Source organism: Heloderma suspectum, chromosome 2, assembly GCF_057233095.1.
Source record: "Heloderma suspectum isolate Gila_16-S chromosome 2, 16-S_ref, whole genome shotgun sequence".
NCBI classification, from domain to species: Eukaryota; Metazoa; Chordata; class Lepidosauria; order Squamata; family Helodermatidae; genus Heloderma; species Heloderma suspectum.
In genome coordinates, this window is record NC_139459.1 from 367,354,569 (window position 1) to 367,369,982 (window position 15,414).

A 15,414-nucleotide genomic window follows, 5' to 3' on the forward strand; every position below is an offset into this window, starting at 1 on the left:
CCTTGAGAGGAAGGGCGCTCCTCTGCTACAAAAATAAAGCAGGAGGACGGGGAAGGGAGGAATCCATCCTTCACATGTTTTTATGGATCCTGGTCTTTGTGGAAATATTCTTCTGCTTTTGTGTTAGACTTTCTGAAATGGTTTGCACTCTTATGGGAAGGAGGTTTACTAATATATCTTTCTCCCACCACCGCCTTTATTTTGCACATATACCAATGTCTCAAGAAGGTGGGGTGTCCTCAAAGAAAGGAGCTGCTGTGTATTTTATAGCAGAACTGAGCCAAAGAAAATGTACCTTGATACTAACGTCGTCTTAAGTGAATGTTATACTGCATGGGTGATGTTCTTTTTTGTTACAGAATGCCAGCAGAAAACCTAATCAACACTGGATGTTTGTTTGCTCAACATTTTGCTAATTCTTCTTGGCACACTGCAAAGTGTCCTTCATATCAAGTCTGATCTTGCTAGGAATGACTGTTGTTGAATATGTGCTACTTGCTCCATTATTAAAACAACAACAACAGATTGTCCCCATTATCCAGGATTAACCACTAATTTATCACACTATACGATCAAAAAGATAAGCTGGGGCATTCTGGGCTTTTCTACACAAGGCATTGTCCAGTCCTCCACTTCTGGAGTTTAGTCTCATTGATTTCAGTGAGTATGCAACTGGAAAACAGCATCCTTACCAATATTGTCTGTTTCGTAAGGCAGTAGCATCTGCCAGCCCACTGAATTTCTGTTACTGATCTAGGCTGAATGAAAAGAAGCCTCAACCATTCATCTCAGTGATGGCATATATTTTATTGTATGGCCATGTTTAGTTTTTTTGAGGGCATTATAAAGTAAATAATGCATCACCTTGGGCCACCACCGACGTTGCCAGTTGAGCTGTTGCTGCTCAGCCAATGATTCACTTGAAAAATAAAAGATTAGTCTCCTGATGAGTCACTCCAGAGTGCTCATACTAACTGTGCCAACCAGGGCTTTTTTTTTTTTTTTCATTTTGTTGTTATAGAACTACTTCCAACATTAAAGTGAATGATGCTTTTGTGGAGCTCCACTGAAGTGAATGGAGCTCCTGCTTTTGTGGTGCTCTGTGTTCCCCAGAATTCCTCATCATTTTGTATTGTGGTGGTTTTCTCTGAAGCCTTAGTATACATTTCATATAGTTGACTGACCTTGATTCCTGGTCCTGAATGCAGCTAAGTAGAGTTGCCCTTATCACAAACAATGTCTTGTCAGAGAAACAACATGATTGTTCAAGACCTTAGTCACTCAGTAACTGAACTTAGCTATGCTACTCTGTGTTTTTATTGATGATAATTGAGATATTCATAGTTGTACATCAATATCTTGTACAGGATAATTCTTATTCAAATTACATATAAGAAAAATCTTTCCAAAGGCAGAGAGAAACGTTTCTGTATTATTCTGTAAAAGAAAATGTTAAAGAGTTGACACAGGACTCTTTCTTCCTGGTCATACCCTAAAATTTCATTTCACTGCATAGCTTGCTTCAGGTCTGCAGATACAGTCAGAGCCAGAAATATTGGAAGGAGGCCATCATTAGGCTGAGGAAACAAAATAAACCTATCAGAGAGACAGCAAAAACAGTGGGAGTGGCCAATACAACAGCTTGGAACATCCTGAAAAAGAAGGAATTAACTGGCAAGCTCAGCAACAGCAAAAGGCCTGGAAGACCACGGAAGACAACTAAAGTGGATGACCGCAGAATTCTGCTCAGGGTGAAGAGGAACCCTTTAACAACATCTAGCCAGGTCAAGAACACTGTTGAGGAGGTAGGCATGTCATTGTCAACATCTACAGTCAAGAGAGAGCTTTATGAATATAAATACAGAGGCTTCACAACAAGGTGCAAACCACTGGTAACGCTCAAGAACAGACAGGCCAGATTAGCCTTTGCCAGCAAACACCTTAAAAAGCCTGCCCAGCTCTGGAAGAAGATTATTTGGACTGATGAAACCAAAATTAACTTGTACCAGAATGATGGGAAGAGAAAAGTATGGAGAAGGAAAGGAACAGCTCATGATCCAAAGCATACCACATCATCTGTCCAACATGGTGGAGGCAGTGTTATGGCATGGGCATGTATGGCTGCCAATGGAACCGGGTCACTGGTGTTATTGATGACCTGACTGCTGATAAAAGCAGCAGGATGAATTCTGAAATGTATAGGGCTATACTTTCTGCTCAGATTCAGCCGAATGCTGCCAAACTGATAGGACGCCGCTTCCTATTGCAGACGGATAACGACCCAAAACATACAGCAAAAGCTACCCAAGAGTTTCTCAAGGCGAAGAAGTGGGATGTTCTTCAATGGCCAAGTCAGTCACCTGATCTCAACCCAATAGAGCATGCTTTTCCCTTACTGAAGACAAGACTGAAGGCAGAAAGACCCACAAACAAGCAGCAGCTGAAGGCAGCTGCAGTGAAGGCCTGGCAAAGCATCTCGAGGGAGGAAACTCAGCACTGGGTCATGTCCATGGGTTCCAGACTTCAGGCAGTCATTGACTGCAAAGGATTTTCATCCAGGTATTAAAGGTGATCCTTAAGTTTGACATGATGTTGGTTTGTTCCATTACTTATGAGCCACCAACGATGGGTGTGTGTGCATGCCACTGGCTGTCCTTCCTGATTGGTTAGCGCCCCACAATTTTGCCAAACCCCTTGAATTACAGCTGAAAGTCCTGACTTCGCTTCCATCTGGGTGTGTTTCCTTTCAACTTCAATGTGGTGGTGTACAGACACCAACTGCCAAAACTGTAATTCTTGTTCCAATATTTCATGTATGTTTCACAGAACTTTTTTTTAAAAGTCAGACATAATGGCCCTGTTCAGATGCACACTGGGGGAAGGTGGTTAGACTAACCATGGTGCATAGTGGTTACTTACCATGTTCTGCAACATGGTTAGACTAACCATTCTCTAACCATCCTCCCTCCCACAGGAACTTGCAGTCCTCCGGATGGGTGGACATGCATCCCAGCAGCCTTTGCACTGTCGGCCATTTTTTATAAGAAGAGACATAGGAAGAGCTATGTTGGATCAGATCAAGGGTCCAGACCAGTAGTCAGATGGACAGGGAGCCTGCAGGAGAGGGGACTCCTATAGACCACAGCACCCGCACCCGCCTGGCCTTTGAATCTCCCTTGACTCCAGACCAAGTATCCCAGTCAGCAAAGCTAAGAGAGACTAACCCAAATAAAGGGCGGCACTTCGCTTTGTAGCATGGCAGTCTCTCATTAATTTTTAAACATAATCATGAGGAATAAAATTAAAATCAGGAGAGGCAGGTAGCCCGGTGGACACCAGGAGAAGTGGCCATGAGCACACGTAGACTTGGAGCATCTGGACCGGCAAATTCTTCCTGAAATGAGGCTGAGTAATAATACCTCCAGAGCCAATGTCTGTATTTAACTTGAAGAAAACTGAATTATGGAACTCCCTGCTGCAAGGAAATAGCTGTGGCAAAGAATTTAGCCATTTTCAAGGAGGGATTAGTATCAAAATATGTTACCAGTCATTGCCAGCCGATTATGGTACCTCCAGCTGTCACCATTTGTGACTGTCTCTGGCTCTGCAACATCATTTTGCGACTGGTGAGACTTGGTCGTTTTCATCTCTCTGAAGTGGGCCCCGGGGTAGAAAGTTTGAGAACCCCCGCTTTATCCAACAGTGTGCACATATGCGCACATGCACGGAAAACGGTACGTGTGCTTTGTGTACATGTAGGACACGTGTGCCACTGGAACTGTTGTAGTGATGCATGCCATGCAAAACCAAAACCAAGAAATTGGCCCACCAACTGCAAACTTCACCAGCCACCGCTGACAGGACGGGAGACAGTGCTTTTATAAGCAGATTTGAGAGAGACGAGAATAAGGTACAGATGGGGGTTTCCCTTTAACCTCACCATCACTCATAAACGGCGGGGGTGGGGGCTGCAACATTAGTAGGGCGATTAATTTGCTTCGGGTTTCAGTCAGAACTCTGGAGGACAGCGCTTTGGATAGCTCCTTTAGTGTTCTGACTGAAACCTGGAGCAGATTCACCCCACCCACTGGCATTGGAGCCACCAGCCTCCACTGCTGATAAAGGCAAAATACCACAGGAAGCAAATGGTGGCCATTTGTGAAGCCTTGGATGTGGCAGTTCTGAAAGCAGAGGAAGTTTTGGCAGGGATGTCAGAGAATTTCTCCATGAATCTCGGGGAGGCCGAATGCCAGCGCATTTGGCCCCCTGAAATTGGTGGAGAAACGGTCCGCCCCCCCGGGACGGGACTTACCTTGTGCGAATGTCCCTGGCGGCGGCTCCGGCGGCAGCCGGTCTTCCGACTGGCTGCCGCCACCACCATTTCCAAGTTAAAACAAAACAAAAAAAGTGATAGGCTACGTAAAGATTTACATAGCCTATCACGGCTAGATTTTTTAAAAACACCGTGATAGGCTACGTAAATCTTTACATAGCCTATCACGGCTGAGTGAAAAAACAAAAAACCACGCGTACGGTGTTCCTTATTTTGGCACATGTAGTCTATGTAAACAGTTACGTAGACTACGGCAGAAATAAGGGGAACGCAAATAGCTTATAAACGTTTACGTAGCCTATCACGGCTGACTGCAGGGATGCAAACGGCTACAGCTGCCGCCATTTGCATCCTGGCAGGACAGGATTCGCGGCCGGAGGGACGGGGCGCCTCCCCCCCAGCCAGAATTTCGGGGGGGAGGGATGGGGCACCTCCCCCCCAGCCAGAATTTCGGGGGGAGGGACGGAGTGCCTCCCCCCCACCGCGAATCAACTTTCGGGTTCAGGTAAGTGACTTTCGTACATCCCTAAGTTTCGGAAGATAACAAGGAGGATCCCTTATTGCCCCCTCAAGCGGACATGGGCTGGCAAAAATTTCAAACCAGGTTAGTGCTACAGATTGCAGCCCTCAAGCCGTTTCTTCGTTACTCGGTCATCTGGGGCTTCAGGCCTGTTCAATACATGTGTGCAAGTATTTGGGGGTTCTCAGGGGAGGACGGTTGTGGTTTTCTTACTGGCCCTCCCCTGTTCATCCCTTCGGGAAGGCTGAGGATGGAAGCTCTCCATATTTGGGGACTCCCGGTCTTAGGCTGGGTCATTCAGGGGGGAGTTTTTGTGTTGGGATTGTTTCTGTTTGATGTGATGTTTGCTTGTGTGTGTTCTGAGGATAGATGCAACATGGTACAGAGACTTCAATTCTAAAATAGTAATGAACATATGAGTGATCTAAGGATTCTGTCTCCATGTTAAAGGGTTAAGATCTATCACAAAGAGATACAGAAAACCAACTGTTAAAACTAATAACCCAGATGTAGTGCTCCTGCAAGAGACTCACCAGTGAGCCTCAGTGAAACAGGTACCGTCCTTCCTATTTTGGAAGCGATACTGCACAGGCAGCTTCTTCACTACAAATTGTGGGGTTGCCATACTGTTTGCAAAGAGGTGCACTTTTGTGTGGGAAACAGCTATTAAAGTCCCGGAAGGTCGATACATGTTAGTAAGAGGATTGATAAGCGGTTGGGCAGTCACTCTTGGCTCCTTTTATGCCCCCAACTGGGCTCAGAATCAGTTTATGCAGACCTTCCTTGAGGCGACAAATGCCTTCACTTTGGGGGAGGTCATTATGGAAGGCAACTGGAATGCCATTCTTGACCAGCACCTTGACTCCTCCTCTGGGACATCAGAACAGTCAGGGACTATATATTTTTCTGCTCCAGACATTGATCGTACACTTGCATAGACTATTTCTTCATATTACGAGCCTTGCTGCCTGCAACCCAAGATGTACATCTTGGCCCAGTCAGGGTACCAAACGATGCTCCCATCACCTTGATGCTTCAACTAGGTGATTCACGGACTTGTATCTGGGTATGGAGACTGGATGCCTTCTTACTTACACATCAATGCATGGTGGATAAGATTAGAATTTTAAAGGAACTTCTTGCTGTGGGAATTCAGGGGCCTTGATCTGGAACACACTGAAAGCAGCCCTGACTCACTAATCTTCTCTCCCCCTCTCCCCACACACAGATAGATAGATAGATAGATAGATAGATAACTCAAAGTCGGGAGTTAGTCGTAATCCCTTTTTGACTGCCTTCCTATTGACTGCTTCTCATGCAACGCAACCCATTGGAAAGCTCTTGACACACAGATTCCATGAAAAACAATGGTTTTCACTATAATTCAAAGTCGGGAGTTTATGTCCATAAAGGTGTTTGTTTGTTTTTTTAGAATTAGGTTATCTTCTATAACAATGTGTTATAAAGTTTTACTTTTAATATCAAAAAATGTCAAGTATAATTAAACAATTACGAATTGGAGCAAAATGATATATGAACACAAAAAAAGTCTCTGTGCACCTTTATAAACAAAGGTGCAGGCCAAAGTACAATGATATGCCAGTAACATACAGCCTGTAAACAAATCATGAAGGGATCTATGTTCCCATGAGGCATGTGCCCTTAGTGGCAAACCTCAAGATTCAAGTTGTTGATGGACCAGAATAAGGACGTTACAGTGGTCACCCTGGGGTTTACACCAAGAACATTTCATTTAAGGAAGTTTTGTAAAGATAAAAGATGTAAAACTTTGCATGTTTCAATAAACACAGTTACGTTAAACCTTTAGTAAGATTTGATTTTTCTCCATGAACTGTGTTTGTTGGTAACCAACTAGTTTATCTAATAAAATCCCTTCTAAACAAGCAAAAACCTCAGGCAAAAAGCAGATTGTTAAGGAGATAGAACATCTGTCAACTGCACACAAGAGGGCAGGCAAGAGCAAAACATAGAGAACACACACAGAGCAGGGCTCCAAGCATTGGATTTGGATGACATCCAAACCACATTAAGTTTTCTAAACCCATAGGTATTATGAGTTTGGTAAAAAAAAAAAAAAAAAAACCCTCTTGAATGCTACCCAGTGCACTAAAAATAAAAGAAGGGCTAAAAATGGTATTCTAGCTGGTCATTACAAGACAGGAGTTTTAGTGACAAAGTAGCATGCTATTAATTTATTATTGCATTTATATCCCGCCTTTATTCCTCTTGCAAGGAACCCAAGGCGGCTTACATTATCCTCCTCCTCTCCATTTTATCCTCACAACAACAACCCTGTGAGGTAGGTTGGGCTGAGAGTGTGTGACTGGCCCAAAGTCACCCAGTGAGCTTCCATGGCCGAGTGGGGACTAGAACCCGGATCTCCCAGCTCCCAGTCCAACGCTCTTGCCACTACACCACACTGGCTCTGAATTAAGGCTTTTGGGGCTGTTTACTTCAAACCTTACAGCTGTGACAACCAAAACAAAAAGACATAGGACACTTTGTCAGTTTTTGGAGGTAGGCAATTCTGTTAGAAAATTTCACCCTCTCACATTGGCTATCTAGACTGCTCAATCTCTGATCAGGAGATTAAAGAGGCTGTAATGAAACTTAAACCTGGAAAGTCACTGGGGATGGATGGGTTCACAGGGGGATTTTAAAAAACCCTTTGCAATGACACTATGCCACATTTTAAATATCTGTGAAGCCAGGTAGATGATATCCGAACAGGGCAGGAGTTGCAAGATCCATGGAGGAAAGACAGGATGAACTCCTTCATAAGCAAGTGATTCACAGCTGGCGGAAAGGCCCACAACAGGTGGGATTATATAGCCTAGTTTTACATTTGGCAAGAATAGCCAACACAAACAATACAAAATGTTGGAGAAACTGCAACCAGCAAGGGTTGTATATTCATATGTGGTGGACATCTATTGTGTCACAGTTTTGGAACGTCTTATTTTCAGAAATTGCAAATATATTTACACACATCAAACCATGTATGTGACACCAGCGTTGGCCTTATTAACTATATGAGAAGACCAAAATGCAAAAGCAACATCTACGGACTTAATTGAGTTCATGCTGATGGCTGCCCAAAAACTCATAACCAAAAGCTGGAAAACTGCAGAACTTCTAACACTGAAATCTTGGTATATGGAACTATGACAACAAGCCATGGCAGAAAAACTGACGTACCAATTGAAACTAGCTAAAGGCAATGTCAAAACATCTGACTTGTATAAAACATGGCAAAATTTTATTCTATATACTGATCAGGGACATACACAGCAGTATTTGTCAAAGCCTTCCCTCAGATTATGGAAAAGAGACTAAATATAGCCTTGACATACAGAAGAATTATAAAGAAAATTTATAGGCAGCCCATGGGTTCCATGCATGTCTCTTATATAAAGCAGAAAAATATGTGTAGAGGTCAAATGTACTACCCTCTGTCAATAGTTTGATTTAAATTCAATGTTTATTTATGTATTTTTATGCTTAAAAAATTATTGATTTTGTTTTGGAAAACAATATCTAACTATTTATCTATCTACCTGATTTTGCGCCTTAGCCAGGATGCAGTAATCTTTATGGCAATAACAACCGACCGTTTGAATTCATTTATTGGTGAATACGTCCATTCTGATCAAACGGGTTTCATACCTGGGAGACATATGGGGACTCCAACATGTATAATGATAAATCTAGTACACCGTGGTGCCCATGCTAAAACTCGAATTTCCTTTTTGTCACTAGATGCCTTTGGAATGGCTTTATTTTTGCGTTATTGTCATCATGGGGATGTGGAATGGACTTAAATGAGAAAACCCATTCTCAGCATATTTATGGTCTGCATATCATTATTTTTCAATATGTACTGATATTAGGGAAAAGATTGTTTATTGAAGTTTCTTTGTCGCCTAAGCTACAGCACATTAATATTCTCCTTGGTTTGGCATTCCTTTATACAGTACATCACATCAGAGGGTCCTCGAAGGTGAAATATGGATAGACTGCAAATGAATCTCATTCCATAGTCCAAGTATTTCTATGATTTCTCCTCAATGTGAGTTCTCTGATGACAAGTGAGAGTTATCTTCTGACTGAAGCTCATTCCACACACAAAACAATGATATGGTTTCTCCCCTGTGTGAGTTCTTTGATGAGAAGTGAGACTACTCTTCACATTGAAGCTCTTTCCACACTCCAGACAATGAAATAATTTCTCCCGTGTGTGTTCTTTGATGTTGAGTGAGACTTAACTTCTGACTGAAGTTGTTTCCACACTCCAGACATTTATATGGTTTCTCCCCTGGATGAGTTCTTTGATGCTGCATGAGGGAGAACCGGCGAGTAAAGCTCTTTCCACACTCCAAACAATGATAAGGCTTATCCTGTGTGAGTTCTTTGATGAGCAGTGAGATGTGTCTTTCGTCTGAAGCTGTTGTCACACTCCAAGCACTGATATGGTTTCTCCCCTGAATGAATCATTTGATGAAAAGTGAGAGTTATCTTATGCCTAAAGCCATTTCCAAAAACAAAACATTTATATAGCGTCTCCCCTGAGTGAATTGTTTGATGAGAAGTGAGATTTTTCTTATGACTGAAGTTCTTTCCACAATCTTTGCATTTAAATGGTTTCTTCAATGTGGGAATGTTGCAATGAGCTTTAACATTTGATTCAGTATTGAAAATGTTCTTTCTAATATGGAACACATTCTTTTCCTCGCTTTCTTGAATTTGTTCCTGGATTGTGATATCATGGTAGCTGTTGTCCTGACAAGGAATTATTTCTCCTATTCCCGTTTACTACATTTTTACTTTTCTGCTGGTCGCTATTTTTACATTGGTCTCTTTTTGGTGACATCCTACATGGTTCTCTCTTGTTCTCCACTTTACAGATGTCACCTTCTGGAACGAAGACAAGAAATTGGTAAAAGCCTGACTTAGCCAAAGAATCTCAAATAACTGAGCACTCTCAATTAATGATTTTGATAAAAAGAACTGTTAAGACTTAGGTGGGATGCTGTTCTTACCATGTGTTTAAGTCCTTCTGTTGACTGCCATTAACTGAATTTCAGTGTGGTACAATGCATTTGATTGGGCCTATGGAGACCTGGTTGGCCACCAAATGCGAAGAGAAAAGTCACTGGAAAAGACCCTGATGCTGGGAAGGATTGAAGGCAAAAGGAGAAGGGGATGGCAGAGGATGAGATGGCTAGATAGCATCACCGATGCAATGAATATGAACTTGAGCACACTCCGGGAGACAGCGGAGGACAGGAAGGCCTGGCGTGCTATGGTCCATGGGGTCACAAAGAGTCGGACACGACTGAACGACTGAACAACAACAAATGGAGACCTGGGTTCAGCTTTCCACTGAGAAATTAAATGTACTGTGTGTTTCTGGGCCAGTTTCAATCTCTCAGTCTCACAGGCTTCTTATCAGGTTGCTCCTCCATAAGGCAAGTATTGCAGACTCCAATGAAATTTTGCAACCATGGACATGCTTTCTTTCACAAAGCCTTCCTGGCACCAAGGCAGGAAAGGTACAAAGCCATCTTACCAAATAGCCCTATCGGTCACTTACACAAAGTCAGATCTGGCATTAACAGGCTAACCAAAGGTGTGGATATTCAGAAAGCCTTGGGATGGGGAAACGCAGACCAAACCATACAAGAAAATGACAGCCCTGAAGTGACCTCCACGATATAAGGAAATCACCAACTCGGGTGCCAGACAGGAGTTTCTGAGCCTTTCTGGAAAGAGGAATAGCTGCAGTTTCAGCACCTCCGTTAATGAGCACCCAGCCCAAATCACTCACTATTACACTTGAGATGGCTCTGGCAAGGAGATGGCTGAACTGCATTGTTTCCAGCCCGGAACAGCTCTTGTCAGCACCCGGGAATCTTCCTGTAACTCCTTCATGGCTTGGGAATATCAGCCCTGGGAAGGTCCTGTGTGAACTGGAGAAAAATCCAGAGTTTCGTGCCCATGGTGTGCAGGCTTACTTAGGCATTTCCATTCATAGTTGTTGGACCAGTACCATCCCGAGTCCATGCTACTGAAACCACCTTGGTCTCCTGGGCTATCCACTATCGGCAGGACCCCACCTGCTTTCAGAGTGTGGCAAACCCCGGAGTTGTGTTGCTCTCAGGCAGAGAGAATCAGCTCCCTTGCCCATCCCTCCACACCCACTAAGCAAGATGTAATCTGGGTGTCTGGGTGCCTCTGTGTGAAGACAGATTCCAATTTGGGAGAAAGAGACTAAGAGAGAAACAGCCAGGTTTGGATTCTGTAAACTTACTGCAGTTCTGATTGTTTCCCTCCTGAACAAGCACTGTTAGCCTATGCTGGGAAAGTTGCAAATGAATGCTAATTAATGCTTGCTGCTGTCATGCTGCCTCACTGCTAACATGTTTAGTATAAGACCCATCGTACCCCTTGGTTCTAGGTTCATAGAAGCTGTCTGATCCAACCACTGGGTATGCCTGTGCGCTGTAAGTACTCAATAAAGTCTCCTTCTAAGCAAACCTGGATCTGGCTTATCATTTCCGCAGCACCTCCAAACCTTAGCAGCCCACAGCCAGGGTATACAACTGGAAAAAGGGATCTGGAGATGCTGAGATATGCTATCAAACTACCCTATCAAACGATGCTGTCAACTCTGCCGTGAAAACACACCTTTTCTGTGCTGCCTTTCTCTAATCAGTGTATTTCTTTTGAATGCTGCCTTCTGAGCACTGTGTCCTAAAAGCCAGCCTCAAAAAACTAAATGAATAAATAATATAGGACGTGTGCCAAAAAATGGTAATACTATCTTCCTCACCATTGTTGCATTTGGAACCCCAATAGTGAGAAACAGGTTGCTGAAGTCATTTGATGATTTTCATATATCTCAAGCTACCTTATTTTCTTTTTGAATGCTGCCTTTGCCAGATTAGCCTTTGCCAGCAAACACCTAAAAAAGCCTGCCCAGTTCTGGAATAAGATTCTTTGGACTGATGAAACCAAGATTAATGGATGAAACCATGATGAAACCAAGATCGTAGCTAGAAGACGCCTTACTGGAAAAGAGCAACAGTTCTCACCGGGCAACATCCTAGCTTTGAGGCGACCACAAACTTTGCGCCCACCAGAAAGTCGGATTTCCTGGGCATGCTCCGTGGAAGTCTTTCCTCTCTCTCCAGGCTTACCTCTGTTTAGTTCCCCCCTCTCTCCCCCCTCCCCTTCATCCCCCTCGCACAGCTTCCCCTTCAGGCGCCCCTCTGCGCAGACACGCATCAGGAAGGCCAGGCCACGCGGGGCGGGGTGCGGATATCTGGCTCCCTGGAGCACCCTCCGAAGTGCAGAGCAGCCAAAGCCGAAGGCTGGTCTGGTACATTTGGCACCCAATGTGCGAAAAGCGACTCCCCTGCTCCGGGCAGCACAAATACAGTGAGAGTCACCGAAATAATGAAGCGTTGGGCGCCTCTGAGGACAGCCTCAATCCGTCACCTGAGGTGCCCCCCCTGCCACCTCATGGAAAGGGGCGGGGAGAACGTCTCCCCGCACCTGGCACTGCTGGCTTTGCATCCGGGAACCCAAGTTGGCGGCGGGAGGGGGAGCACAGCCTGATTAATGCGGGGGGGGCAATGATTGTCATCCCTGTGCAGAAGTACAGCCGTTGACCAGTTTGGGTAATCAATACCGCCTGGCATTTCAGCGCTAAAATGCGCTCCCTCAAATGAAAAGGGGCTCCAGGCTCTGCAGGGAGGAGGAAGAAATGAAGCCCCCGCATGTCACGGGGGGACCCCCAGGGGATCATCCGCAACAGGGTGAAATGGGGCGCAGGCCCAGCTCCCCTCCACGATGCCAACCAGATCCGCCGCTGACACGCCGGAGGTTGAATGTGGGGGTCTCCCCCGCTGGGGCCTCCTTCCCCCTCCCTCCCCTGTCCCCCCTGCAGCCCAGGGCCCCCTTTGCCCCAGGGCACAAGGTGGGCGCGTCTAGCCTGGTCACCAAAGGAGGCACTGATGTAGTACCGGGGAGAAGCTCCCAGGCACCTTTCCAGACTCCAAGCAATGATATGGTTTCTCCCCAGTGTGAGTTCTTTTATGTCGATGGAGGGATCCCTTCTCATTGAAGCTCTTCTCACACACCAAACAATGATAACAGCTCTTCCCCATCTGAGTTCTCTGATGAGAAGTGACATTTTTCTTTTCATTGAAGCTCTTTCCCAATTCCAAACAATGATATGGTTTCTCCGCTGTGTGAGTTCTTTCATGCAAACTGAGATTGTTCTTCTGAGTGAAGCTCTTTTCATACAACAAACAATGATATGTTTTCTCCCCATGTGAGTTCTTTAATGAGAAGTGAGATTTTTCTTTTCATTAAAGCTCTTTCCACATTCCAAGCATTTATACGGTGTCTCCTGTGTGACTCCTTTGATGGCGTATGAGATGTTCCTTCTGACTGAAGCTCTTTCCAGACGCCAAACAATGATATGGTTTCTTCCCAGAGTGAGTTCTTTGATGAGAAGTGAGATGTGTCTTCTTTTTGAAGCTCTTTCCACACTCGAAACAATGATATGGTTTCTCTCCAGTGTAAGTTCTTTTATGTTGATTGAGGGTTCCCCTCCAACTGAAGCTCTTTTCACACACCAAACAATGATACGGTTTCTCCCCTGTGTGAGTTCTTTGATGAGAAGTGAGATTTTTCTTTTCATTGAAGTTCGTTCCACATTCTGAGCATTTATATGGTTACTCCCGTGTGAGTTCTTTGATGGTGTGTGAGATGTTCCTTCTCACTGAAGCTGTTTTCACACTCCAAACATGTATATGATTTCTCCCGAGTGGGTTCTTTGATGAGAAGTGTGATGTGTCTTCTCTTTGAAGCTCGTTCTGCACTCCAAGCATTGATATGGTTTCTCCCCTGTGTGAGTTCTTTCATGACAAGTGCGATGTGTCTTCTTTTTGAAGCGCTTTCCATACTCTAAACAATGATATGGTTTCTCCTCAGTGTGTGTGTTCTTTTATGTTGATTGAGGGTTCCCCTCCAACTGAAGCTCTTTTCACACACCAAACAATGATACGGTTTCTCCCCTGTGTGAGTTCTTTGATGACAAGTGAGAGTTTTCTTTTCATTGAAGTTCTTTCCACATTCCAAGCATTTATATGGTTACTCCCGTGTGAGTTCTTTGATGGTGTGTGAGATGTTCCTTCTCACTGAAGCTGTTTTCACACTCCAAACATGTATATGGTTTCTCCCCAGAGTGGGTTCTTTGATGAGAAGTGAGATGTGTCTTCTTTTTGAAGCTCGTTCCACATTCCAAGCATTGATATGGTTTCTCCCCTGTGTGAGTTCTTTGATGACAAGTGAGATGTGTCTTCTTTTTGAAGCTCTTTCCACACTCCAAGCATTGATATGGTTTCTCCCCTGTGTGAGTTCTTTCATGACAAGTGAGATGTGTCTTCTTTTTGAAGCTCTTTCCACACTCCAAGCATTTATATGGTTTCTCCCCGGTGTGAGTTCTTTGATGATAAGTGAGATGTGTCTTCTTTTTGAAGCTCTTTCCACACTCTAAACAATGATATGGTTTCTCCCCAGTGTGTGTTCTTTTATGTTGATTGAGGGTTCCCCTCCAACTGAAGCTCTTTTCACACTCGAAACAATGATAAGGTTTCTCCCCTGTGTGAGTTCTTTGATGAGAAGTGAGAGTTTTCTTTTCACTGAAGCTCTTTCCACATTCCAAACAATGATATGGTTTCTCCCCAGAGTGAGTTCTTTTATGTCGATTGAGGGATCGCTTCTCACTGAAGCTCTTTTCACACACCCAACAATGATACAGTTTCTCCCCTGTGTGAGTTCTTTGATGAGAAGTGAGATTTTTCTTTTCAGTGAAGCTCTTTCCACATTCCAAGCATTTATACGGTTTCTCCCCTGTGTGAGTTCTTTGATGAGAAATGAGACCATTCTTCCAAGTGAAGCACATTCCACATTCCAAGCATTTATACGGTTTCTCCCCTGTGTGAGTTCTTTGATGAGAATTAAGAATTTTCTTTACACTGAAGCTCTTTTCACATTCCAAGCATTTATACGGTTTCTCCCCTGTGTGAGTTCTTTGATGAGAAATGAGAACATTCTTCCAAGTGAAGTGCTTTCCACACTCCAAGCAATGATAAGGTTTCTCCCCTGTGTGAGTTCTTTGATGAGATGTGAGATGTGCCATCTGTCTGAAGCTCGTTCCACATTCCAAGCATTTATATGGTTTCTCCCCTGTGTGAGTTCTTTGATGGAGTGTGAGATGTGTCATCGTTTTGAAGCTCTTTCCACACTCCAAGCATTTATATGGTTTCTCCCCTGAGTGAATTGTTTGATGAGAAGTGAGACTTTTGCAATGAGCTTTAATGTTTAATTCAGTCTTGAAAGTTTCCCTTCTAATATGGAACAGATTCTTGTCCTCTCTTTCTTGAATTTGTTCTTGGATTGTGTTACCATGGTCGCTGTTGTCCTGACAGGGAAAGGAATTACTCATCCTATTCTGATTTTGGTTTTT

The 15,414-nt window shown here is 44.0% G+C and overlaps 1 protein-coding gene and 1 pseudogene across 1 annotated transcript in view; both read right to left on the minus strand.

The window, feature by feature from the left end:
* Positions 1–8,290: 8,290 nt before the first annotated feature.
* Positions 8,291–13,045, minus strand: LOC146355923 (uncharacterized; annotated as a pseudogene).
* Positions 13,046–13,492: 447 nt separating this feature from the next.
* Positions 13,493–15,414, minus strand: part of LOC146355924 (uncharacterized) — a 34,945-nt gene continuing 33,023 nt past the window's right edge. The window contains 3 exon segments of the mRNA XM_084831150.1: positions 13,493–13,884; positions 13,887–14,037; positions 14,039–15,247. Of these exon segments, the coding sequence (XP_084687276.1) occupies positions 13,678–13,884; positions 13,887–14,037; positions 14,039–15,247 (1,567 nt within the window). The 3' untranslated portion in view covers positions 13,493–13,677.